Source organism: Thrips palmi, unplaced genomic scaffold (assembly GCF_012932325.1).
Source record: "Thrips palmi isolate BJ-2018 unplaced genomic scaffold, TpBJ-2018v1 HiC_scaffold_5, whole genome shotgun sequence".
In the NCBI taxonomy this organism is placed as follows: Eukaryota; Metazoa; Arthropoda; class Insecta; order Thysanoptera; family Thripidae; genus Thrips; species Thrips palmi.
Genome location: NW_023144632.1, coordinates 10,535,974 through 10,558,388, shown reverse-complemented (window position 1 = coordinate 10,558,388; position 22,415 = coordinate 10,535,974). Strand labels below are relative to the sequence as shown.

The 22,415-nt window shown below is 50.7% G+C and overlaps 4 protein-coding genes across 7 annotated transcripts; 3 read left to right on the top strand and 1 right to left on the bottom strand.

Annotated features, from left to right (window-relative positions):
• Positions 1–1,718: 1,718 nt before the first annotated feature.
• On the top strand, positions 1,719–4,009 carry LOC117650614. Its single transcript, XM_034394164.1, has 6 exons — positions 1,719–2,464; positions 2,579–2,784; positions 2,856–3,102; positions 3,189–3,370; positions 3,477–3,614; positions 3,686–4,009. The coding sequence occupies exons 1-6, from the start codon at positions 2,382–2,384 to the stop codon at positions 3,847–3,849; spliced, it is 1,020 nt and encodes a 339-aa protein (XP_034250055.1). The 5' UTR covers positions 1,719–2,381; the 3' UTR covers positions 3,850–4,009.
• A 29-nt stretch (positions 4,010–4,038) lies between these two features.
• On the top strand, positions 4,039–9,292 carry LOC117650610 (longitudinals lacking protein, isoforms A/B/D/L-like). 3 transcript variants are annotated; one of them, XM_034394156.1, is made up of 10 exons: positions 4,039–4,077; positions 5,255–5,329; positions 5,411–5,524; positions 5,639–5,746; positions 5,824–6,051; positions 6,144–6,611; positions 6,703–6,786; positions 6,889–7,012; positions 7,137–7,349; positions 7,435–9,292. In XM_034394156.1, the coding sequence occupies exons 1-10, from the start codon at positions 4,054–4,056 to the stop codon at positions 7,920–7,922; spliced, it is 1,926 nt and encodes a 641-aa protein (XP_034250047.1). In that variant the 5' UTR covers positions 4,039–4,053; the 3' UTR covers positions 7,923–9,292. The 3 variants fall into 3 exon arrangements, with proteins under 3 accessions (XP_034250047.1, XP_034250049.1, XP_034250048.1); XM_034394158.1 differs by lacking the exon at positions 4,039–4,077 and adding an exon at positions 4,326–4,493; XM_034394157.1 differs by lacking the exon at positions 4,039–4,077 and adding an exon at positions 4,523–4,825.
• Positions 9,293–9,589: 297 nt separating this feature from the next.
• Positions 9,590–22,220, bottom strand: LOC117650613 (putative protein FAM10A4). 2 transcript variants are annotated; one of them, XM_034394162.1, is made up of 7 exons: positions 22,030–22,220; positions 21,248–21,531; positions 20,986–21,153; positions 20,661–20,905; positions 10,406–10,636; positions 10,063–10,327; positions 9,590–9,976 (listed from the first exon to the last, which is right to left on the bottom strand). In XM_034394162.1, exons 2-6 carry the CDS (start codon positions 21,519–21,521, stop codon positions 10,070–10,072), a joined length of 1,176 nt encoding a protein of 391 aa, XP_034250053.1. In that variant the 5' UTR covers positions 21,522–21,531; positions 22,030–22,220; the 3' UTR covers positions 9,590–9,976; positions 10,063–10,069. The 2 variants fall into 2 exon arrangements, with proteins under 2 accessions (XP_034250053.1, XP_034250054.1); XM_034394163.1 differs by lacking the exon at positions 22,030–22,220 and adding an exon at positions 21,935–21,954.
• On the top strand, positions 12,098–20,517 carry LOC117650609 (sarcalumenin). The gene is made up of 13 exons (XM_034394155.1): positions 12,098–12,188; positions 15,364–15,486; positions 15,554–15,597; positions 15,669–15,800; positions 15,880–16,878; positions 16,984–17,056; positions 17,139–17,173; positions 17,293–17,497; positions 17,575–17,691; positions 17,786–17,958; positions 18,028–18,219; positions 18,316–18,579; positions 18,671–20,517. Exons 1-13 carry the CDS (start codon positions 12,113–12,115, stop codon positions 19,052–19,054), a joined length of 2,817 nt encoding a protein of 938 aa, XP_034250046.1. The 5' UTR covers positions 12,098–12,112; the 3' UTR covers positions 19,055–20,517.
• Positions 22,221–22,415: the final 195 nt, after the last annotated feature.

The following is a 22,415-nucleotide window of genomic DNA, read 5'->3' as shown; positions in this document are numbered from 1 at the left end:
CTTAATCACAGTTTTACTGTGTTCCCCAAACAAAAGGAAATTTATTTTTGTTTAGATTGTTTTTAATTGCCTAGTGTCGATTTCTCGGTGCGGTCCGCTTGCGAGGTAAACTCGCGAGGAGAAGAGGAAGACAAGACCGTGAAGGAAGACCAGTGGGACTTCCCTCGGCCGACGCACGGCCGCACGGCCGACGCACGGGGCGGGCCGTGTGGGACGCGGCTTTGGTCGCCTAGCAACGGGGGACGCTTTTAGAACGCCTTCGCCCTCGGCCGCTTCCATTAGGTGGTCGCCCCCACCCCCTACCTGCAGCCCAGCACGCAGTCGGTCTCTACCAGCTGTGCCGGAGTCGATCGAGTCGATCCAGCCACAAGCTTTCGAGGGTGGTTGTGTTTAACGCAACGCATACCAGCACAGCGCATGCTCAGTCGCTACAGATCTCTCCTTAGAACTCGTACAGTGTTCCCGGATGTCATAATGTCAAAGAGAAATGACGTGTGAAAACACCGTCGCAAATTGGAGTAAAATCGAAGTGACAGTGTGACAGTCAGAGGCGAGCACGAGCACCGCCACTCTCCGGTGCCTTCCGCCCCGGCGTGCCGCGTCCGGAACGCGCACACACACGCGCGCCCACACTCACAGTGTCGCTACGCCTTCACAGGTTATGACGCCCGCAGCGCACTTTGTAAACAGGCCCGACGGCGAATCAAGTCCTCTTCGCCGAAGCGACACTGCGGTCCCTCGGTTGGCAACCGTCCGTGGAACTCACCTGCCACTTTGAGGCGTGAGGGCGGATGAGAGTCTTGTAGGAGCAGCGATTTGCGCGGTGTAGGAGACGGGGTGAGAGGTTAGGGGCGCGCAGCAGGGCGAACGGACGCCAGGACGAAGGTCGTCGCTGTGGGCGGCGCCGCGTAGCGCCGCGGGGTGCTGGGACGCGGCCTGCCACTCCCCCTCCTTACCCCTTGCTTTGCTGCCACCCGCCCCAACCCTCCCTCTCTAGACGGACAGGGGAAAAGGGGAGGGAGGCTTGCTCCGACCGGAGAAACCGCAATAAGCACACCAAATATGCCAAAGCATTCTGGTATTTTAAGTTTCTGTTATGCATGCAACGGGTTATATCCCCCTAGAAACAGTTAACCTTCGTGACTCAGTCGTAGACAATTCCATCCCCCACCCCCCAAAAAAATCGTAATCATTGCTAGGCGCGGATCCAGAAACGGGTTGAGGGGGGCGATGTCGCAAAAGTTGCCTGCCTACAGGGGCAATGTGAGACTTTGTGTCTACCTTTAAGGCGGCTTTTCCGCCCTCAGACCCCCCCCCCCCCCCGGGTGAATCCGCGCCTGATCATTGCACGGTTTTAGATTCCACCGCAGTTCCAGCAAACCATGCGGATCATCATGGTTGGTTGCAACACCGGTGGGATCCCTGACACACACAGATCTGATAAAATATCACGTGCCGGTGACCACGTCCACCAGTAACCAACCACTTTTGTTGTTTTTCGGCGACAGTCAATCACGGCCGCTGAGGCGGGCGCACGTCTCTTGAGCGTGCCCGTCGCGGGGCTGGGCCGGGGGGCCGTCGCGGGGGTGTGGCGCTATAGTGGCCGCCGGCCGTCGGCCCCGCGAGATAAGGATATTCGGGTTGGCTCCGCCATGGCTCTCGCCGGCAGCCGTACAAAACACTGTCGGGGTGGCGCGTACCTGCACGTGGCGCGCTCCGCCCGGCGATAGCGGCTGCGTGACGTCACACGTCACGCCGAGCGCGGTTCGAGTTCCTCTTAATTGCACCCGAGATTGCATTTTACTAGAGAGCGCTGCGATAAACGGACAGCTGCTCTGCCTTGGCTCTGCCGACTCTGCCACCGCACACGGCGACGCCAGCCACCGATTGCCTATACGAGCCGTGCTTCAAAGCGCTCGCGGAGAGCGACCGCGACAGGAGCGATGTGTGAGGAGTTGACGCGCTCTATCTCTCTCTTCTCTGGCGGGCCGAACCTGACCTTCCTCACTGCACTTGAACTTGATAGGCTGGACCAGAAATGATCGATAGCCATTTCAGGTCCGTCCTGGCCACGCCAATCTTGCTGAGCACCCACCAGGGCGTCCTACTAAGAGCGACCCCTTTGCCGGCGGACCGGGACTGGACGCCCACAGCATCCGGCCCCCTCCGGATACTCGACCCTTAGCGCTGTGACGCCGATCTGCCGGTGGCCCACACGGTGCAGAGGTCTCTCTACACCGTGCGGCGGCCCGAACAATGAGCTGGGAGTGCGCGCCGGTTGCGCCGCAACCCCGCGGGCGGGGGCAGCACCGGGAAGAGGGCCTGCGGCGGGGGCGGCAGATATTAAAAAAAAAAAGGAAAACAAAAACTAACAACTGGCAATGTCTTGCCCCGAGGAGGATACTTCCATCGCTCCGAAGGAGTGCCAGCCGCAGAGCAGAAGCAAGAGCGACCCGTGCTGCGGGTGAGGAGGCGATGAGGATGGCGGTCCTGGACGAGGCCCTGGACGAGGCCCTGGACGAGGCCCTGGACGAAGGCAGCCTTGGTGCAACGCTTGCAACGCTTGCCTGCCCGACAGGGGCACCCGGAGCCGGTCGCTGTGCGGCATCCGCACCCCGTTCTGGTGGTACGGCGGTCGCGACGGCCAGCCGCGGCCTGGAGGCGACCCCGACGAGTACGAGCCGAGGCCCCGCCGCCTCGTCCGCCTCGCCGAGGACATCCCCAACGTGCTGGAACGGCTGGAGGTGGACTGCGTGCACCAGTACCTGCCGGGCCAGATTTCTGGTCCGTTTGTGTTCTTTCCGTCACCCTCGCCGCTACCAAGGGCATCGAGACTAATGTGGAAACGGTTGCAGCAACATCCGCTGGCAGGGGCGCCACGCGCGTCGCCGAGGACGGCGTCGACGAGAAGGAGCGGGCGGAGCGGGCAAGCCACGAGCACTGCCCCTGCAGGCGGGAAACGTGGGTGCGAGGGGGCCCCCTGCTCGGCCACCGCCCTGACCCCGCCAAGGGCTGCCAGTGTGCCTGCTGCCGCGCCCCGCGGCCACCCCGCCCCGCCCCGCCCAGGGCACCTCCTGCCAGCCCGGCGCCCCCTCGGGAGACGTGAGTGCACCCAAGCTGTACTGGGGCATGAACAGAGCGAGCTTCTCCGTGGCTGCTCCGGGGCTAAGCGCCGTCCCGTGCTGCAGGTGGTGTCCGAGGCCGCCGTTCTGGTGGTGGTGCCACGACAAGCGGTCGCAGCGGCCGTGCGGGGATCCCTCGCTGTACGCCCCCGTGTTCCCCGCCAAGCAGCCGCAGCCTGAGACTCCGCTGGAACACAAGTTTGAGTTGGACCACCCCGATTTCTACCTCCCCGGGCAGGTGGTCTTCGGTGTGTGCACTGGCAAAATAGACCTTCGCCTCGCGTCCGCACGCCTGGGCGCAAGGAAGCCATGGAAGGCCCGGCTGACTTGCCATGTCGCTGGTTCTCGCTGAAGGGTTCAAGCCCGCCCTACGCCGCTACGCGGAGCCAGAGGACTGCCCCGACGACTACCTCTCCCGCTGCGGGCTGGAGCCGACACTGCCGCCGCCGAGGACGCAGCGATGTGGAGCAATCCCGAGCTGTTCGGATCACGGTACCACCTCAGGGTGGGCAGTGGCTTGAGGCAAGCCATAGTGTCAATGTTAACGTGTTCCCTGTCTACAGGAGGGCATCCCTGGCATCCCGCCTACTTGCCTAGTCTCTTGGAGTCCGAGGTGGCCGGCGCGCGCTGCTCCGCGCCGCCGCGCGCACTGCGGAGGCCCACGCCCTGCACGTGCGCGACAGAGGCGTGCACCACCTGCTGCAGGCACTCCGTGGACGAGATGTGAGTGCTCGCTGCCTTCCTCGTTTGAACCCTCCAACGCTGCCGACCCTTCAGTTGCAGTTCTTTCAATGAATACGTTGCGTTCCGGCAGGGCGAGCATGCTGCCGTACGGGTGGCGCGGCTGGCCGGGCGTCAAGAAGGCCCACATGCTCTACCCCGCCCCCCAGCCCTGTCAGAGACTGGCCCATTGCACGAGGTGCAAGTGCTGATGGCTGCTACCCACTCGTTGCAAGTAAAATCCCCACGCAATATCGGTCCTCCCGTAGCACTTACTCTTCTTTGGGGATTAAAACAACCCACTGGCTCGGACATCCCCTCACAAGCCACATGGCCCCATACACGGTAGAGCCAGGCTGCCGCACGGATTCGAAAGTTCCCCCCAGTGATGCCACCAGGCTTACCAGCCGTGCAAGAAAAATCACAACAGCATCTCCAACGGGTTTCCAGCTGCGCGCGGTTTGAATCGGGCAGTTGCTAGCGATCTTTGCGGATCACAAGTGGGAAAACTCTTGTTGGTCTCTGCGGGAGGATAGTGGTCCGGAGGCAAGTCCGACAAATTTTAGAAAGCTGCATCGCCGGCGCTGGGTGGTGCTGCCAACCACGCGTCGATGCACTTGGCACTTAGTGCGGGATGCACAACAATCAGCTGTAGGTGAAAAGATTGTTTGCCACCTCCTTCCAAGAAAAAGGATCTTTCGGACTGCATTTTTCTGATATTAGGCCTTTCTTATTGAATGCTATGCCTTTAGAACAACCCGCTTGACGGTGGCCGGGTCCAAGTTTTGCTTTGCTATTTGTTTGTTTTGCTGAAGGCGCCTTGTCGGGCTGCATTCTTCGATTGTTACTTAGGCATTTGTGAGAACAAGCGTGATTTGTTTAAGATTTTTGCGGGACGTGAAGTGAATATCAGTTGGTTGTGGTTGTAGAGTCAACCTCATGAATCACGTATTTGTTTTGGCACTGCACGACTCTGTTTGACGGTAATAGTCGCCGCAATGGCACGTCACTAGACTCCTCATTGTTAGGCTACTTTGGACCATGAAACAACAATGATTCCTTAAAGATTGATCAAGGTCATTTTCCTGCCTAAATATTCAAAACCTTTCTGCTGCAAACATGTTTCAATCAAGCTGAATTTTATCTCGAAAGGAACTGTCTGTCCAACAATGTTCATTTTTTGAACGCATTATGAATGATATTCTGTTTTCTTGGTGATATAGTCATTTCCAAAGCTTGTGAAATTATATCCTGTTGTCTTTGATCGATTCAGTGATCTACATTGCTCGAACTGTCCACTTTTCTATTCAAGCTATCATGATAGTGAAAATTATTCTTAAACGTAGGTTAGTCGAACTTTGTTGAATGTCAGATCAACAGTAAACACGGGAAGTATCACTTCTGTTCTGTAGGATTCACCAATAGCAATGGAGTCCAATCCACAATTTAATCTACGTTGGAACAATCACAGTTACAACATAATACAGGTGGGTCATTCATGATGTGCAGTTGAGGATTGATGCATTTAATATTTGGTACATAATTAACTTAACATAATTAAATTTTAGGTCTTCCTGGAACAACTGACAAATGAGAGCTTAGTAGATGTAACATTATCTTGTCAAGGTCAATTCATCAAGGTGCACAAAATGGTACTCTCTGCTTGTAGTCCGTATTTTCAGGTGAGGCAATAACACTTAATACTGAAATTCATCTGTTTTTCTTCTGAACTATCTGTTAGGGGGCTTTAACTAAATTTGTCAAGCTCAAACGAAGAAATTTATTTTTCTTTTCAGGATTTGTTTTCCATTCACCAAGTTCAGCATCCTGTTGTCATATTAAATGGGATAAAGTTTCATGACTTAAAAATGGTTGTTGATTTCATGTACAGGGGAGAAACCAGAGTATGTATTTTTTAGTATGATTTTTTTTGGTCTTAATGAATGGAACATGTTAATTACCTGTTTTTATCTTCTTGTAGGTTTTGGAATCTGAACTCAATGATATCTTGGCAGTTGCAGAAACATTACAGATAAAAGGTCTCAGCACAGTTCGCAATAAGCATGAAAAAACTCAAACTGCAGAATCTATTGAGACCTCAAATGTTCAGGATAGTTTTCCTCCTGAGGTTGTTGCAATGGATCCCCTGGAACTCACAAATCAAAATGAGTCAATTAAGCCACCAAGAAAGCGGAAACGCCCATCAGAGGTGACCATAAATTGTGATTGTTGCGTTGCAGTTTGGACTTATTTGCTTCAATGTACTTACTGTATTCCTTTTTTAATTATTTCCTTTTCAAGGGAAAACGCAATGACACTTCAAAAGTTTCTTGCCAAGAGACCTCATCTGAATCAGCTCAACCTCAACTGACAGCTCCCAGACCTAATCACAATGTAACACCCAATATAGTTCCTCCCAAAGTGAGCTCATCAAGAGTCTCTTCTCCAGCAGTAGCCTCACCGAGAACAATCTCACCGAGAGCCGTATCACCTGGGGCATCCTCACCAATGTCGCCACCACCTGGAGTCCCCTCATCTAAACCTTCATCACCAAAAGCAACTTCACCCAAAGCAATATCGTCCAATCCTCACAGGTCAACTCTGCCATTGGCCAAAGTGTACTTATCAAAAAAATCTGCAGTCAAAGCCAACAAAGAAGTTACATCTTCCAGAACAAATGATGGAGAACAAGAAGATACCGATGCCCTTCCATTTGTCCAAGTGTCATTGAGTGAGACATCAGATGACGATATTGATCTAGCAAAAACTGTGAGTCATAACAAACTTCTCAAAATTTTATTTTCCTAACCAGACACTTTTTTTTCCGGCACTAATAATTTGAAATAAATCTTACTTTCAGATTAAAGTCAACCCTCTTTTTATCAGAGATATAGATGATGGTGATGCATCTTGGGATGATCCGACCAGACTAGTTATTGATTTGGTACGGAAAGTTCTTTTTTTTTTTTTTGAAAATTTGTTTTAAATGATTCTTTTTTTTTCTGTTGCAACTAGTTTTAAATTTTGTGTTTCAACACATGTGCAGCCATCTGAAGAAGCAGACGAGGCATCAGACAAATCACAAGCCCAACATTCAGTTGCAGAAAAAAATGAGTCTAAAATGCCATCACCTATCAAAACAACATTTGTGGCAAAACCGAAACTCAAAGGTAAGTTTCTCTTTTTTCGCTCTGTTTCTCTCTCTCTCTCTCTCTTTCTCTCTTTCTCTTTCTTTCTTGATAGTGCTCTAAAAGCTCAGCATTAATTACTACTATAAATTTCATGTCTTTTTAGTGCGGCCAACCTCTGAGCTGGTGGGATTATCCCAGTCTGCTCAAAGTAGTTCTGATTCTTCAAGTGTTCAAGAGAGAAATGCTGCTGGTGATAAAAGTGCCCCTGAACCAAATTATATTGATCAACGGAGAGGACATAGAATTCCTCGACCTCCTAATGCATTCATGATATTTGCTAACGAATGGAGAAAAAAGCTTGCTCTTGAAAATCCAAGTGAGTAATGTGTTTGTAAGTCCAACTTATTTGACTACCTTTTCCTTACTTTGTTCTTTACATCTTTTCCCCCTTTCCTAAACAGCCGAATCAAATAAGCAAATCTCAGTCCGTTTGGGTATTAAATGGAAAAGTATGACTTCAGAAAATAAGGCAATTTACTTCACTGCTTCCCGTAAAGCAGATGAAGAGCACAAACAAAAATATCCTAATTACTTCTACAGCCCTAAAGAAGCTCGTATACGTAAGTCACAAATGCAAGCTTTACGTCAAAAGCATGTTCTTAAAACAATTCCCATAAGGAAATCCATTGTTAGAGAGAGGGATCCATTGGAGTTGACTCCCATCAGGGCGTCTGACCTCAATCGCTCAACTGTCCTTATATCTGATGTAACAAATTCTGGCATCACTGTCAAGGAGGAAATTTTAGATGAAGAATCAAACCCACAAAATTTAGAGGAAGAGTTTCTTAAAATGGTAGAAGATGGGCAAGTGGAAGCTGAACTTCAGGAGGATGATAGTGGCAACTCGGTCTCTACTGACCAAGTGGGTAATAGTGAAAACACCACATGAAGCCAATGAACTGAATTAGTCATTTTCCTCAATTTCGTCAGAGAATATTTCTATTTTAAGTTTTGTTGAAGGTTGAGCTTTCAACTATACTTTATTTTACCATTGTTTGTTCCATGTGCCATGGAGTTCTTATGTGTCTTGCAACTATTAAGTTAAACTTACATTTCTTGTCGCTGTGCTTCTTTGGTATCATGTTACCAATACATCTATTCAGTATAAGTTGTTCTTTCATGTAAGAACAAGTTACGCCATACATTCGCCATTACAATATTAATGAAAACATGGAAGTCTCCCTCTTGGAAGAATGTGTATATGTTAAATATGCTCACAAATCCTCCTTGTTGATTCTAAAATTAAGAGGTGCTGTGAATTTTTTTACTATTTGTGTTACTTGTTATGTATATGTTGACAAATCATTGTGAAGCACTACAGTAGGCTTCTCTCCTAAAAGAATGTATGTGAGTAAGAATGCAATGGTATCCTCACATGTTCTTGGATATCTCGTATCAGTTCTGTTGAAGGAATGTATCTGTTGAATGTGTTTTTTAATCAGTTTTCAATTGTGAATCAAATTCATATGAAGTCTTTGTTTATAAATCATTTATAGACCTCCTTTCCTTTTAGCAAGGAGAGCCACACATTTAAATTGCTGTCGTTAAATTGTTTGTAACTTTTTCTCTCTGTGACTTACTGCAGATTTTCCTCTATTGTTGTTGGTTTTTCTTCTGGGTTTTACTTTTTGCTACTTGATTTGAGATTTTTTTTCTTTTCCAAGAATGTGTGCTGTGTCAACAATTTGCATTGGTGTAAAATTGGGCGCAGCTACGCAATGTCAAATGCCTTACAAAAGCCATTTGTTTTGTACTGATTTTGTTGATGACGAATGAATTGAGCTGATTTTGTAGGAATTCTCAGTGATAGTTGCATATTGTGTTGATTTATTAATTTTTTTCCTTTATTATTGTGGTTTATTTTGATTTTGTACGCCCATTTCATATAAGATTTGGGAGAATATTAGTCAGTTGCAACTCCAATTGTAACGCCAGAATAAAATTTTTGGAACACAGATGATACACTGTTTCCTATTTTGCAAAAATGAAAGTTAACCTCTCATGTTACGACTTTGAACTCGAGGTTAGGGATTTAATGGCATAACTATTTTTACTCAGTTGATGTTTCGACTTGTGCACAATTTTTAAGAGGAATAAATATCAGAACAGTATTTGTGTTACATTGCCTCCAGCACATTTGTTGTCCATACTTCATTTACACAATTTCAGTGTCTACTTGTATGTACCCTTTCAGGACTTGGTGGTACTACTTTGTTAAGCCAATATATTTATAAAAAAATAAATGAGGAAAAAATCTTTTATCTTGTTTTTTGGAAGTATATTCCAGTATAAGCTGTGGTTCCTTCCCCAGATGCCTTCAAAGAAGCCTCAATACCTTTCAAAATGAGGGTGAGTGGCAGGCCATGATGGGTGGGTAGTTTTACTTCAACCACAAGGAGAAGGTTCTACATAAAGACCAACATTCTCTTTTTCAAACAACTTTATTTCTTGACTTTGCTAATAAAGTTGTGTATAATTGTAACCAACAGTTCTGAAAATTTTTAATGGTGGGACAGGATAACTTAAGAGAGAATCCCCTAATCAAGCAAAACAAAGAAAGACAAATCTAAATGCTTGTATTTCACTTACTCTAAAAAACAAACGAGGATTTATTCACTAATCAAGTAACATTAAATCTATAAATTCCTCAGTTAGTCTTCTTAAGGTTGCACAGCGTGCAGCAGTCTTCAGATTAAGCATTTAAGACATTACATTGACTTATTGCAAACTACTTAATGAAGTTAGCTTACAATATTTGTAAAATCACATGCTTTACGTGGAATAAAATAAAACAACCAGAAACTAAAAACAAAAAGTCAACAATGCAAATGAGGTGAATCTTGAAATTAACAACAATGGCAACCACGTAAAACCAACGACTAAATGTCTTATTTATTTATGTATTACCTTCTGGCCATGAGGTTTGGGAATCTTAGATAAAGGCTGCAAAGAATGAAAGAAGTTAATAAATTACAAGGTTCATTTGTAGCAACTCCCTCTACTTGAGCCTGCTGGCGACGTCAACTTACCGCATCATTAGTCTAAGCCCGCGTCGTCGAAACCAGTCCCGGGTCCGGCCCCAGGCCCCCCTGCGCCTGGGGGGAAGCCCCCCATCCCCGGAAACCCCCCCATACCACCCATACCACCCATGCCAGGGAAGCCACCGCCCCCTGCTGAAGCGTATTTGGAGGTGAGCTTGCTGATGATGGCAGCAATCTTGGGGTTGCCTTGGTACTTAAGCATATTGGCTGGGTTGGTCGAGATGTCCTTGAATGCAGCCGCCACCTCAGGATCCTTTCAATAAAAGCAAAACAATTCAATTACATAACAAAATATAAATGTTTGAAGTTACTCCAGAGGGCCGTGATGTACCTTGAAGGCGTTCATGATCTCGGGGTCGTTGAACAGCTTGTAGAAGTCGCCCATGCCGGGCATGCCTCCCTCCTCGTCGTCATCCTGCTCGGCCTGCTCCTGCTTCTCCTGCTGCTGGCGCGCGCGCTCCTGCGCCTCCCTGGCCTGCTTGACGCGCTCCTGGCGCGCCTTGAACTCCTTGTCCGCCTTCCGGCGCTCCTGCTTGCGGCGATGGTCCGCTAGCTTCTTGGCCTGTCAACACACGCATCAACGCCCACGTTAGCGGTGTCCCTTCCTTGGTGGATACGCTCTGCAGCAAGTGACAAGTCCTCGGCGAGAGTGTAAGCCAAGGAGTCACAACCCAGCTGGCTGGACTCTCGCAGATGGAGCCAAGATATGACGAGGGGCGTATACCATGCATTGAGGAGGGGGAGGCGGTAGGGGAGCCCCGACTGGGCCTAGCGTCTTGGCCTACGCCGTGGCCCACTGCCTGGGCTTGGCTTGTCGCGAGGTATAAATAAGTCCCAGAGGCGGTCAGGGAAGGACCCGGTCGCCTGCGTGGCGGACCGCGGACCGCGCCGAGGAGCGCAGCACAGCTGACTCGGGCGGCTTGAGGCGGGGCAGGGAGGCATGGCCGTGCAGGCCCTCCGGTCTCTGCCTTCCAGGCCTTCCAGGCCGTCCAGGCAGTCCAGGCCGAGCTGTGCAGTGCGCACGGTGACGCCAGGCCTCCCTGCACGCGCTGCACGCCCCTCGACTCCAAGCCAGTCGACCACGGCGAAATGCTTTCCAAGTCGCCACGTCAAACAGGCCGCCTGAGATAAAGTGGTGGGGCCGGCGGCGGGCGGGCGCGAGACCCCCTCCCTTACCCCGTTCGGATCGGGTGGGGGCGACGGCGAGGGATTAAAATAAGCCCGGTGTGCGTCTGAAATAACCGGTAGGCAGCACAGCGTAAAGCAAAGCCAAGCCGCGGTGCCCAATGTCACCCCCTGCCCAAGGGCCTGGCGGCCTAGCACAACTCCAGGCGAAAGTGGCGGCCTGGGCCGCGGGCCTGGGCCGTGGGCGGCGTAGCCTCGCCTCTTCACCCACCCCGTCGCCGCGGCGCGCAATGGGCAGCCCCACGAGGCCGCGGGGCACCGCGGGGCACAGGGACGCAGGGCGTAGCGACACGCAGGCGATGTGCGGGCGGGGTGCGTCGCTTCCGGGCCCTGCACCACCCTGAAGTACTCTGGGCTGACCGGCAGGGACCCTGCGGCCTTAGGACATGCCTGGCACGCCGCACTGCCTTGTCATCCCGGCCGAGCAACCGTCCTCCTGACCCCGGCTGGCGCTGTGGCCGCCCCACACGGCCTGGAGTCCAGGCCTAGGGCCCAGGGGGCCGGTGCAACAAGCAGGTGCCGGCGTGCCGCGGCGTGCCATGCCAGCCGCCTGGAGTAAGCCAGCCCACCCTCACACACGGTGCAGCGGCAGCGCCGAGGCGCGCGCGCGTGGACCGGCCCCGCGTGGACCGGCCCGGCCCGGCCCGGCCCGCCGTTTTCAGGGGCGTCTAGGTCGGGGAGGGCCGGGGCTGTCCCGGGAGAGGGAGGAGGCCGGGCCGCGTGGGGTGCTGGGGCGGCGGCGCTCAGTCCCGCGGTGGTCCCGGCGGAGTCCCGCTGCCAAGTCGAGCCAAGCGCGGAGCGGACCGAGTCGCGTCGTGCCGTGCCGGACCGAGGGAGCCGAGCCCCGTCCAGCATGGCCTCCTGCCGGGCCTCCTGCCGGGCCTCCTGCCGGCTCCTCTTCCTGGCGGCATGCGCAGCCCTGTTCCTCGGTACGCACACTGCGGGGCGCACTCAGTGTACCAGTGCCGTGACTGGAGTGGCAGTGTCGGTGGTAGTGACAGTGGCCCCAGGGCACCTCAGTGGCGCTTGTGATAGTGTTGTGTCAAGTGATGGTGGTGCAGTAGTGATATGGCGGCCTGTGTTCGAGGCGGTGCGAGCCAACTAGTCAAATCAACATCTCGGGGGCGCGTGGGCCCTCAGGCCCCCGTGCCACCAGCCCAGCACGTCGTCCACGTCGTCCACGCACTCCAGCTGCTCGCGGACCTCGCGGACCTCGCACCCCATGGGCCGCCAAGGGCCCACGGAGGGAGTGTGCGAGGTGCCGAAGACGCGGCCGCTTTTAGAGCAAAGCCTGAAGGGCCCTCGGTGCCATCCAAGTCCCTAGCGATCATAGCGAAATAGTTAGCTCGCCGCTAGCAGCCAAGGGGAGGGGAGTCCGGTGCTTGCCAAAAGAAGCGTGAGTAGAGCAGAGCGGCCCTGCGGCCCTGCGGCGCGGGGATTCGGCAGGCTTGTAGCGGCTGTCGTGGATCAAACGGCAAGACCTCGCTCAACCGAAAAGGGGAGGACTCTTGAACGCCCCGCGCGAAGTAGGAGCGACAGTTGTGACATTCAGGGTCATCGAGAGGGGCTGGACTTTCCCGCCATGACATTTTGGAGTCGCGGTTGCATTTGCACTGACATGTTGGTGCTGCAGCGGTGGGGATACACTCCCACTTTTACAATGTATTCGAAATTTTGGATAAACGACATTGAAATTCATTTGGTCGCATCGGAGGTCCGCGCCTCCAAATTCATTATAGAAAACGGTTTCGAGCGAAACTGAACTGTCGGACTGCACTCCAGCCGGCTTTCGCCTTGCTCGACAAATCCGAAATCGCAGAAGTAAGTTTAAAAGGCCCAACGACGTCGGAGGCAACCGTCAACGGCACAGCCATCGCACCGGCCTGGCCGAACGCCAAGGCAAAACACCGCACGCGGCGCGTCGGCAGGGCAGGCTGGGCGCTGCGAGAAAATTATTTCGGCGAGGGCCACGGCACGCGGTTTGCCTACCTTCTGCGTGACGACAAGCTGGGACCCAGCGGGCTGACACATTCATACCCACATAACCAGTCAAGAGAAAATAGTTTACACATAGCTTCGTGTCGGACGCGATGGAGATAAGAACGCGGCGGGACCGGCAGGTCGCTCCAGTGGGGGTGGACGACGCGCAACACGCCGCAGCGCGGCCTCGGCTCCCTTCATCGAGAGCTGGCCGCGCGCGGTGTGGGCAGGTGCTAGACCAGGGCCACGGCCGACCAGGGCCCCGACCGACCAGGGCCCCGACCGACCAGGGCCCCGACCGACCAGGGCCCCGACCGACCAGGGCCCCGACCGACCGGGGCGGCGTGGCGGGGAAAGCGCACGTACGCGTCCTCGCCGGCCCGCCGCCTCGCCGGCCGCCGCGTTATTCGAAACGTGACGCACACTGTCCTCTAAAATTAGAGACGTTTCTGCCAAAGGCCTATGGATGGATTGCCGCGCGCGTCGCTGCGATCGTATCGAACACGGGGCGGCGCTGCTTGGGCTGCTGGCCGCGTGCAGGTGGCGGTGCTCCGCGTTGCGCCGCGGTGCCGATTGCCGCGCGCAGCCTTAGCCGGCCGCCTCGCCGCCTGCAAAGCGCGGGGTAGGCCGGCCCGCCGCGCACCGGAGTGCCGCCTTCGCCGCCTGGCCTACCTCGCAGGCGTCTTCGCGTGGGAACCACGGCAGCGCAGCCGCTGCCCAGGCCGCTGGCCACGGAGGCACGCCGGGGCTCGGGGCGGGGTGGTCGGCCCAGGGGTGCCCCGGGGACTGCCATTGGCAGCAATGCCATTGACTGGCCATCGGGCTAGGAGGCTCGGTGGTGCGGCCAAAAATACCCAGCAACACGGCCGACTGCCCGACTCGGCTAATAGCTGCGGGGACAAGCCCGACTGGCGGTGCTGGCGGCCCGCACTCGCCGCCCGTGGTCCTCGAGGCCCATCGGGAGGCCGCCAATTGTCCCGGCCAGGCCGTACACACACACACACTGACGCATGCCAAGGACGCGAGCTGCCCCCGTTCACAGCACCGTGACACCGCGGGCGCCAAGCGTCACGCCCCGGCCCGGCAGAGCCCCGCCAGAGGCCGTGTCCAGGGCACGCCGAGTCCCTTGAACCCGCGACCCACGCCACGGCCCGCCACGGCCCGCCAGCCCCGCGCGAAAGCACTTATGACTTGGCGACCGAGACAGTGGCATCACCGTTTGCGTAACTCGCGTAACCCGACGGCGGCCAAGCCGAGGGCCAAGCGCCGGCCGCACTTCCTTACACGCCGATACAGTACCGGTGGGGCGGGCTCGGCCGGGCTCGGCCGGGCGACGCCGGGCGTGGGAGCGGACCTGCGGCCTGTACTACATGGTCATGGCGGTCATGACGGGCTTGGGCTGCTGGCGCGCTGGCGCGGCGCCGCGTTGCAGTGGTGGCGGCCGTCGCGGCCGTGGCGGCAGCAGAAGCTCATCCCAGCCTTCTTGTGACGTGGGAGCCGTATAAATAGAGAGGCGAGAGCGACCTACATGTGGCAAAAATACCAGCGCCTTGCCCACAGAACCGGCAGTACCGCAACCTCGCGCCACCATTTAATATTTCTTTACGAAAAATAAAGGAAATGTTAACCTTCGATCAGAGATGGATCCGCGGATTCACAAGACTGAAAACGGACGGACATCTGAACGCGTTGACGTCACGGCAGGTGTGGCGGCTCGGAGCCAAAAGCGGCTCTCCGGCCGGGACTGGCGCGGGGGAATGAGCCACCAGGTGTCCTAGACCTGCAACTTCAACCTCGTCCGGAGTGTGACGTGGGACGCCCACCCCCACCTGCCCCTCCCCCAACCAGCCGGCTTCCTTACGGCCATCCTTCTTCCCCCGCCTTCCCTCCTAATGGGTCGGCAACAAGAGCAACAAAGAGAGATAGTCGCTGCCAGCCACAGTTACAGGCCTGCGCCAGCCGGAATGATCGAAACGAACTAGTTGGCTTGGAGGGTAGGGACGCCGCAGACTCCCACACTAGCCTGCGGAGCGGGCGACTCGGCAAACTAGCGATTTCGAGAGCCCCGCGTCGATTCAGCCAACGGGCAGACTAACAGTGTCTCCGACGTGTCTCTGTGCGCAGGGGCATGCGTCCAGGACACCCACGCCTGGGGCAGCCCGGCTCCACCGCCAGCCCCGTCGGAGTCGGAGTGCAGGCCATACATCGAGAAGGCCCTCAAGGAGATGGAACACCACGAAACGACAGGTACGTAGCTCCCTCATGACCATAAGCAGAGTGTGGAGGAAAGTTAACGACCGGAATTCGTTTGCAGGAACAGAAAACGAATCGGGGGGCAGTATAGAGAGCGGCGAACAGGTAGGACACTACCAGCTCATGTGATTTCGAGTCAAAAAAGAAAGTCGCTGATTCCTGCCCCTGTCCTCCAGGCGCAGGCTGATCAGCCCGACGAAGCAAGCAGCAAAGAGGAGTCCGATGACGTCGTGTCCACGACGGAGGGCATCGACGGCAACAGTGTGGAGGAGGCAGATTCCAAAGAGACCCAGGAGGCGAGCACGGAGGTAGGGAAGACACATTCTGTTCCGTTGTTTCCCCGACAAGCGACTGCGCAGGTATTGACTCGGTCTTCTGGTGTTGCAGCAATCCGAAGATGCCACCGGGGAGGCCACCGAGGAGGCCACCGGGGAGGCCGTCGACGGGGACGCTACCGAAGAAGTCGTAGCCGATTCGAAAGAGGAGGGAACAGAAACCGAAGAAAACGAAGGAGGGGATTCAAAAGAGGCAGAAGCTGAGTCCACGGAAGGAGAGTCAAAGGAGAACGCCGAAGAGTCGGTGGAAGAGCCAGCCGAAGAGTCGGAAGCGGTGGCCGTAGAGGGAGAGCCCACGGAGGCAGCAGGCGAGGGCGGCGACTCACAGGAAGAAGCTGTTGAGGCAGAATCGGAGGGCGGCGACTCCCAGGAGGAAGCAGCAGAGGCAGAATCCGAGGACGCCGGCTCCAAGGAGGAAGGTGCTGACGGGGGCGACTCCGTGGAAGAAGCAGCAGAAGCTGAGGGAGCCGAGTCCGTAGAAGCAGCGGCCGAGGCGGGAGATTCAGCAGAAGGGGGCGACTCCAAGGAGGAGAGCGAGTCTGGCGAAGCGGCCGAAGCTGGCGATAATGCAGAGGACTCCAAAGAAGCCGCTGAGGGTGGCGACTCTCAAGAAGAAACCGCTGAGGCTGGTGACTCTCAAGAAGAAACTTCTGAGGCTGCTGATTCCAAGGAAGAAACTTCTGAGGCTGCTGATTCTAAGGAGGAAACCGCCGATGCTGCTGATTCTAAGGAAGAAGGGGCTGAGGCTGGTGATTCACAGGAAGAGGCCGCAGAAGGTGGTGACTCCAAAGAAGAAACCGCCGAACCGGGAGACTCTAAGGAAGAAACAGCTGAGAGTGTTGACTCACAGGAGGAAACCGTTGCAGATGGCGAGTCCAAGGAGGCTGTTGAAGGTGGTGACTCCAAGGAGGAAGCTGCTGAGGAAGTTGACTCAAAGGAGGAAGCTGCTGAGGCGGCAGAATCCACAGAAAGCAAAGGAGACTCCAAAGAAGAGGCCTCAGACTCAAAAGAAACCACTGAAGACTCCACCGAAGACAAACCCGCAGAAGAGGTAAGGATAAAAATAAGATGACCAATTGGTCACATTAACTTATATAACGTAAACTACGGTTTGAAAAATTCAGTCACTCAAAGAACTTCATTTTTTAAATAATAGGCTGCAGTGTCTGCAGAAAGTGTAGAACAGGTTGAGGCAGAGGCTCAAAGTGATGAAGAGAGCACAGCAGGAGGTAAGAAGATAGCACATAGAACTAAGGACAGGATTAGTCTGATTTGGGCTACTAATAATTATACTATTTTACATTCTAACAGATTCTGAAGAGTTGCCTGAAGAGGACTTAATATTGGTAACCCCCCCCCCCATATATATATATAGATTTTTTTAATTTTTTTTTCAAATAATGAAGGTGTATGTTGGTTTACAAAATGCTAAGGGCACTAATCATGGTTTCTAACAACATTACAGCCAATTGAGATCCCAGAGAATTTAAGGCCTAGGGATCACATTTCACGCATTCTAAAACTTGATGATAGTTCAGCCGAATCCGAAGTTGTAATGGATAAAGTTACAGATACAACACTACGAGAGCTTAAACGTCTTTATGATACAGCTATCAAACCACTTGAATTATTATACAAATACAGAGACCTCAGCAACAGGCACTTTGGAGGTAAGTTACTTTCGGATATCAAAGTCACCCAAAATATTATTTTATTATTTATTTACACACCCATTGTTGTATTTCAGACCCTGAGATTTTCTCCAAGCCATTGATTTTGTTCATGGGCCCATGGAGTGGCGGAAAATCAACTATTATTAACTACTTACTGGACAATGAATACAGCCAGTATTCACTGAGAACAGGTTAGACGCAAAACCAGTCCAACCCACAAATAGAAAAAGACTGGTAAGGATTTCAAAAAATAAAAGGTAATCATTGGTTATTTCCTTACAATAGGAGCTGAGCCATCACCTGCCTACTTCAACATTCTTATGCACGGTGAACGCCAGGAAATTCTGGATGGTACCCAACTAGCAGCTGACTGGACTTTCTCAGGACTTCAGAAGTTTGGACAAGGACTACTAGACCGCCTCCGAGGGGTGAGGCTGAACTCTCCTCTGTTAGAAAAGGTAATAGAAAGAGACAAGTAGCAGTGACAATAAATCAAAACACCCAATAAAATTTTGATTTTCCCAAAGGTGAACATTGTTGAGATTCCTGGCATCCTGGAAATCAGGAAGCAAGTGGAGCGCATGTTCCCTTTCAATGATGCCTGTCAATGGTTCATTGACCGAGCAGATATTATATTCCTTGTCTATGATCCTTCCAAACTGGATGTTGGGCCTGAGACAGAAGCCATCCTTGACCAGCTGAAGGGTAGAGAATATCAGGTAAGCAAGGAAAACAAAGTTTCCTTTCCAATCAAAAATGTATACAGGTATTACGGAAGTTGATATTTCTCTTATGTTTTCCTCTCATTGTTTTAGACTCGAATTATCCTCAACAAGGCTGATCAAGTAAAACCAGAAGAGCTAATGAGGGTTCAGGGAACTTTAATTTGGAATATTAGTCCACTTATGTCAAGTGCTGAGCCACCTATTATGTATTCAACATCATTGTGGTCAATGCCATATGAGAACGGGGCACCCATTCGCTTACTACAAGCTCAAGAACATGCATTCCTTCGAGACTTACGAGAAGCCGTTTTCAAACGTGTGGACAATAAAATAGCAAGTGCACGTCGTTTTGCTGTGAGTATAACAAATCATTATATAATGATGCAAGTTTGTTCACTTCATCCACAAAAATATTTGCCATTATTAATATTTTCTAATCAATCAGGTTCGTGTGCGCAACCATGCCAAAATGGTGGACTGCTACCTCACAACGTACTACAACCACAAAACATTCTTTGGAAACAAGAAGAAGACTGCAGATGACATTATTGAGCATCCCCAGGAATACCATATTTATGAAGGTTTAAGTACCCTGACTAACATCTCTCGCTACGATTTGCCAGATCCTGAGACATACCGGGACTTCTTCAAGCTTAATCCTCTTTTTGAGTTCCAACAACTCGCTGCAACATGCACGTATTTCCGAGGGTGCCCTATCAATAGGCTTGATGTAGCCATTGCATATGACTTGCCCGAATTAATTGGAAAATACAAAAAGAGTGTAGAAGATGCACAAGCAGAGTATGAGAAGAAGCAGCCAAAAAGTTGAAAATATTGAATTGGTGATAGAATATTTCCCCAGGACAGAACAGCTTTATCTTACTGAGACAGCTGCAAATATCATTCAATTTAAAGTGACTTGAATATTTTTTTACAAGAACTTGGCACGAGACCTCAGCATTTAAAAAATATCAATGCTGTCCTAATGAAGCAAGTCACTTTACTTTTTTCTTTTAAAAGACAAAAACGAAGATTAACTATACTATCTTTAAGATCTCATCTGCTTCAATTTTGTTATACACTAAAGATCATGTAAAATTCCTTAAGTTTTCATTGCCAATTTAAATAAATTTAAACCATTTTTCAAATAACATTTTAATTTTTTTTTTTTTTTGCTTTCTTTGGAAAGAGAATGAATGATCTAGTAGACTTTTGAATCTTTGAATTGTGTTAAATGAGTACAAAGGTGATGTGATACCATTTGAAATGAGGTGGAGTCTATGCACAATTGTACAGCATTTTAATCATGTTTTCTAATCAAGACAGAAAGTATGTTGTATCTGTTATCGTTCCCTTATCATTGTGGCTAGACAATCTACAAAAGAGAAGAGAGAGAGAGAAAGAGAGCTGCCAAGAGGGACAGCACAATACCTTGTTGACTTGGTCACTTGCTACTGACCACAAAAATGGTCAGTTTCATCAAATATGATAGAAGAATAAACGTAACAGCATAGGGTATAACCTCTTAAAGTCTGGTTTTCAAAAGAAAACAAAAGCTCTAGAGGTGTTGCTAAGATAAGCAGCTTTCATCATTCCTCATCGAAGCTCTCCCGTAATACAGTGCAAGTTTTGGCTCCAGATCTCATATTAAGTTGCATATGAGAGGAAAAAGGGGTGCTGGTGAACTGTCAGTCACTTTAGATCACCCTCTTTTTTACAGGAGAAAATTAATGAAAATTGAAACTATTCTGGGAGCAACTTTGCTGGCTTATTCTTCTGTAGCGCATTCTTACATTATCCTTCTATTTCTTAACAGAAGAAAAAAGAAAAAAGGCTTGGAGAGCAGAAAATAGGTTAACCAATCTCTGTTGACAGGGTCCATCATTTTGTAGTGATATTGTTTTCCTAAGTTTTGTGTAGCACTATTTCTTTGAGGGACGTCTTCGAGAAAAAATTTGATATATACACCAAACTGGGATCATTAAAATAATGTGAATAATTAATTTCTCCAGTCTAATCGTGAGAGACCTAGCGGGATGCTGTGAGTGTAAAATTAAAAGTTATGTTAACAAGCTACATGGGCGGTTGAAGGGTCACCTTCCTGAAAAACCTGAAATTAAAAATTTGCGGTGCTTTTCTTAGCAGCGTGCAGACATGCGATCCCTCTCCTCTTCCCTCACTTTACCTCCCCCACACTTGCAAAAATACCCTTAAAACCGCCCATGAAAAAGTATGGTTTAAGGATATTAAAAAAAAAATCCACAAAAACAATAAAAAATTATGAAAAATTTAGGAGTTGTCTGTGAATTTTCTACCACTAATGTTGAGTTTACTTCTTATTCAACTCATTTCTGTCAATCACAGGGAACCCATGGCTGTTTTGATTGTGTTCAACCAAACCCGTACAAACAGTAATGATGGTGAAACATACTTACATTTGGAGTTACTTCTTTCAACCACTCATCAACTTGTTCATCAAAGTCAATCCTGGCAGCAGACCAGAGATCACTAGCTGCTTCTTCCCAGTGGCCTAACAGTCTATGGGCACGTCCACGGAACTTAAAAGCTATGGCACTGTTAGGGTTGATTTTGATGGCTTGGGTGCAATCCCGAATGCAGGCATTGGGTTTTTGCAGTTTCAGATAAGTCTGCCCTCTTTTCGCATAAGGCACAGCAGATCCTAGGATAAAAAGGAAGAATATTAGAACAACTACAATTTAAAATAACAGGATTTAACAAAAAAAAATTTAAAAATCTTACCAGGGTTTAGAGCAATAGACTCTGAATACAACTGAATAGCAGTTTCAAAATCTTCTCTTTGGAAAGCTTCCATTGCTTTGGATCGTGATTCATTAGACTTTTCTAGATCTTCTTCTGATACTTCTTTCTCAGGATTAGGAAGAACATCATCATCAACAGTGTCAGGCTCTAAAACATACAATAATGTGAAGTATCAGTAAAAACCAGGACGCAGTGCCGAAATTCAAGCAAGACTTGATGGCCAAGGAAGAAAACTAATTACCAATAACCCCTTCGTTGTCAATTTCGACATCACTCTCCTCTTCACTCTCTTCAGCTGGTTTCGGCTCTGATTCCGGAGGTGTCTCAACCTTAGGCTCGGGGTTCGGAACAAAGCTCTTGGGGCCAGCGCTTGCGGCAGGTACTTTTCCACCAAGAGATTCAATGTAATCTTTGAAGAACTTGAATTCGTTCATGTGTAAAATGGCCGGTTGCATCTTGCAGACTTCTATGAAGGTCTGCAGTTGTTTCAGTTGATCAGGAGTGAATGCAGACATCTTAATTTACCTGAAATCAAACATCCTCTCATAATAACAAAGCAATTGCCGCAAATCAATCTCTACCAATAAAAATTTTAGCTATCGGTACGATCAATCAACTCTGGAAGAGGTAAAAGCTTGATCATCCCAACGAGAAATTCAAGAATAAACACGAGTAAGAAGTACAGTGTAGTACAGTGGTACTTTCGGTGCGAAGTTAGAGAAACGATAACAACCATAACCTACAAGGTCGTGATACAGCAGTTTCACACCCGAAAAAAAACACAACGACAACACTATAAAGGTGTTTAAAATGCAGAAGACAAGAAGTCACGAAGAGGCACAATCACAACACAACCAAAACATTAACAATGAGAGGGGAACAAAGTTGAGATTGCCCGCCTAGGACCACCACAACATTGTCGACTCACAACACAACAAAGCCGGCGACGCGCAAGAACGCCCAGCCCAATACACAGAGCAAGATCAAGTACTGATAGAGACCGTATACAGTGTAGAGCATTACCAGAATAGTTCACTTCACAGTCGCGAGAACGAGATCCAAGAGATTCAGCCGCTTTTCCGGCTTTCCTTTCCCCTCACGAGACGTGATTACTGCTACTGCTTGAAGTGGCTACCGACACCGACCGACCGACCGACCGACCACCCCCACCTCAACACAACACGCTGCCGCTTTTCTCGTTGCCGTCTTCTTGGCGTCACTATGACAAATCTAGTCTACCAGTACCGGAACCTGCTAGAACCTGCCGATGACATAGCCGTCAGCCAATCAGCAGTCAGGCAACTCCTTTCCGGTCCCCGTGCACGCTCGCCATCATCCACCGAGAAAATGTCGAGGGACGGAGGACAGTAGATCACTATTTTCTAAAGTTCCTCGTCAAAGCGTAGTGA

Excerpts from the sequence above, each read along its gene's own strand:
- LOC117650614 (XM_034394164.1), top strand. The coding sequence starts at position 2,382 with ATGTCTTGCCCCGAGGAGGATACTTCCATCGCTCCGAAGGAGTGCCAG. Across the intron at positions 2,465-2,578 it reads AAGAGCGACCCGTGCTGCGG|GGGCACCCGGAGCCGGTCGC; the intron begins GTGAGGAGGCGA and ends CCTGCCCGACAG. Across the intron at positions 3,371-3,476 it reads CCCCGGGCAGGTGGTCTTCG|GGTTCAAGCCCGCCCTACGC; the intron begins GTGTGTGCACTG and ends TTCTCGCTGAAG.
- LOC117650610 (XM_034394156.1), top strand. The coding sequence starts at position 4,054 with ATGGCTGCTACCCACTCGTTGCAA. Across the intron at positions 5,525-5,638 it reads CTTGTAGTCCGTATTTTCAG|GATTTGTTTTCCATTCACCA; the intron begins GTGAGGCAATAA and ends TTTTCTTTTCAG. Across the intron at positions 7,350-7,434 it reads GCTTGCTCTTGAAAATCCAA|CCGAATCAAATAAGCAAATC; the intron begins GTGAGTAATGTG and ends TTTCCTAAACAG.
- LOC117650609 (XM_034394155.1), top strand. The coding sequence starts at position 12,113 with ATGGCCTCCTGCCGGGCCTCCTGCCGGGCCTCCTGCCGGCTCCTCTTC. Across the intron at positions 16,879-16,983 it reads AAGACAAACCCGCAGAAGAG|GCTGCAGTGTCTGCAGAAAG; the intron begins GTAAGGATAAAA and ends TTTAAATAATAG. Across the intron at positions 17,959-18,027 it reads ACTCTCCTCTGTTAGAAAAG|GTGAACATTGTTGAGATTCC; the intron begins GTAATAGAAAGA and ends ATTTTCCCAAAG.
- LOC117650613 (XM_034394162.1), bottom strand. The coding sequence starts at position 21,521 with ATGTCTGCATTCACTCCTGATCAACTGAAACAACTGCAGACCTTCATA. Across the intron at positions 21,154-21,247 it reads TGACAACGAAGGGGTTATTG|AGCCTGACACTGTTGATGAT; the intron begins GTAATTAGTTTT and ends TGTATGTTTTAG. Across the intron at positions 20,906-20,985 it reads GTCTATTGCTCTAAACCCTG|GATCTGCTGTGCCTTATGCG; the intron begins GTAAGATTTTTA and ends TTTTTATCCTAG.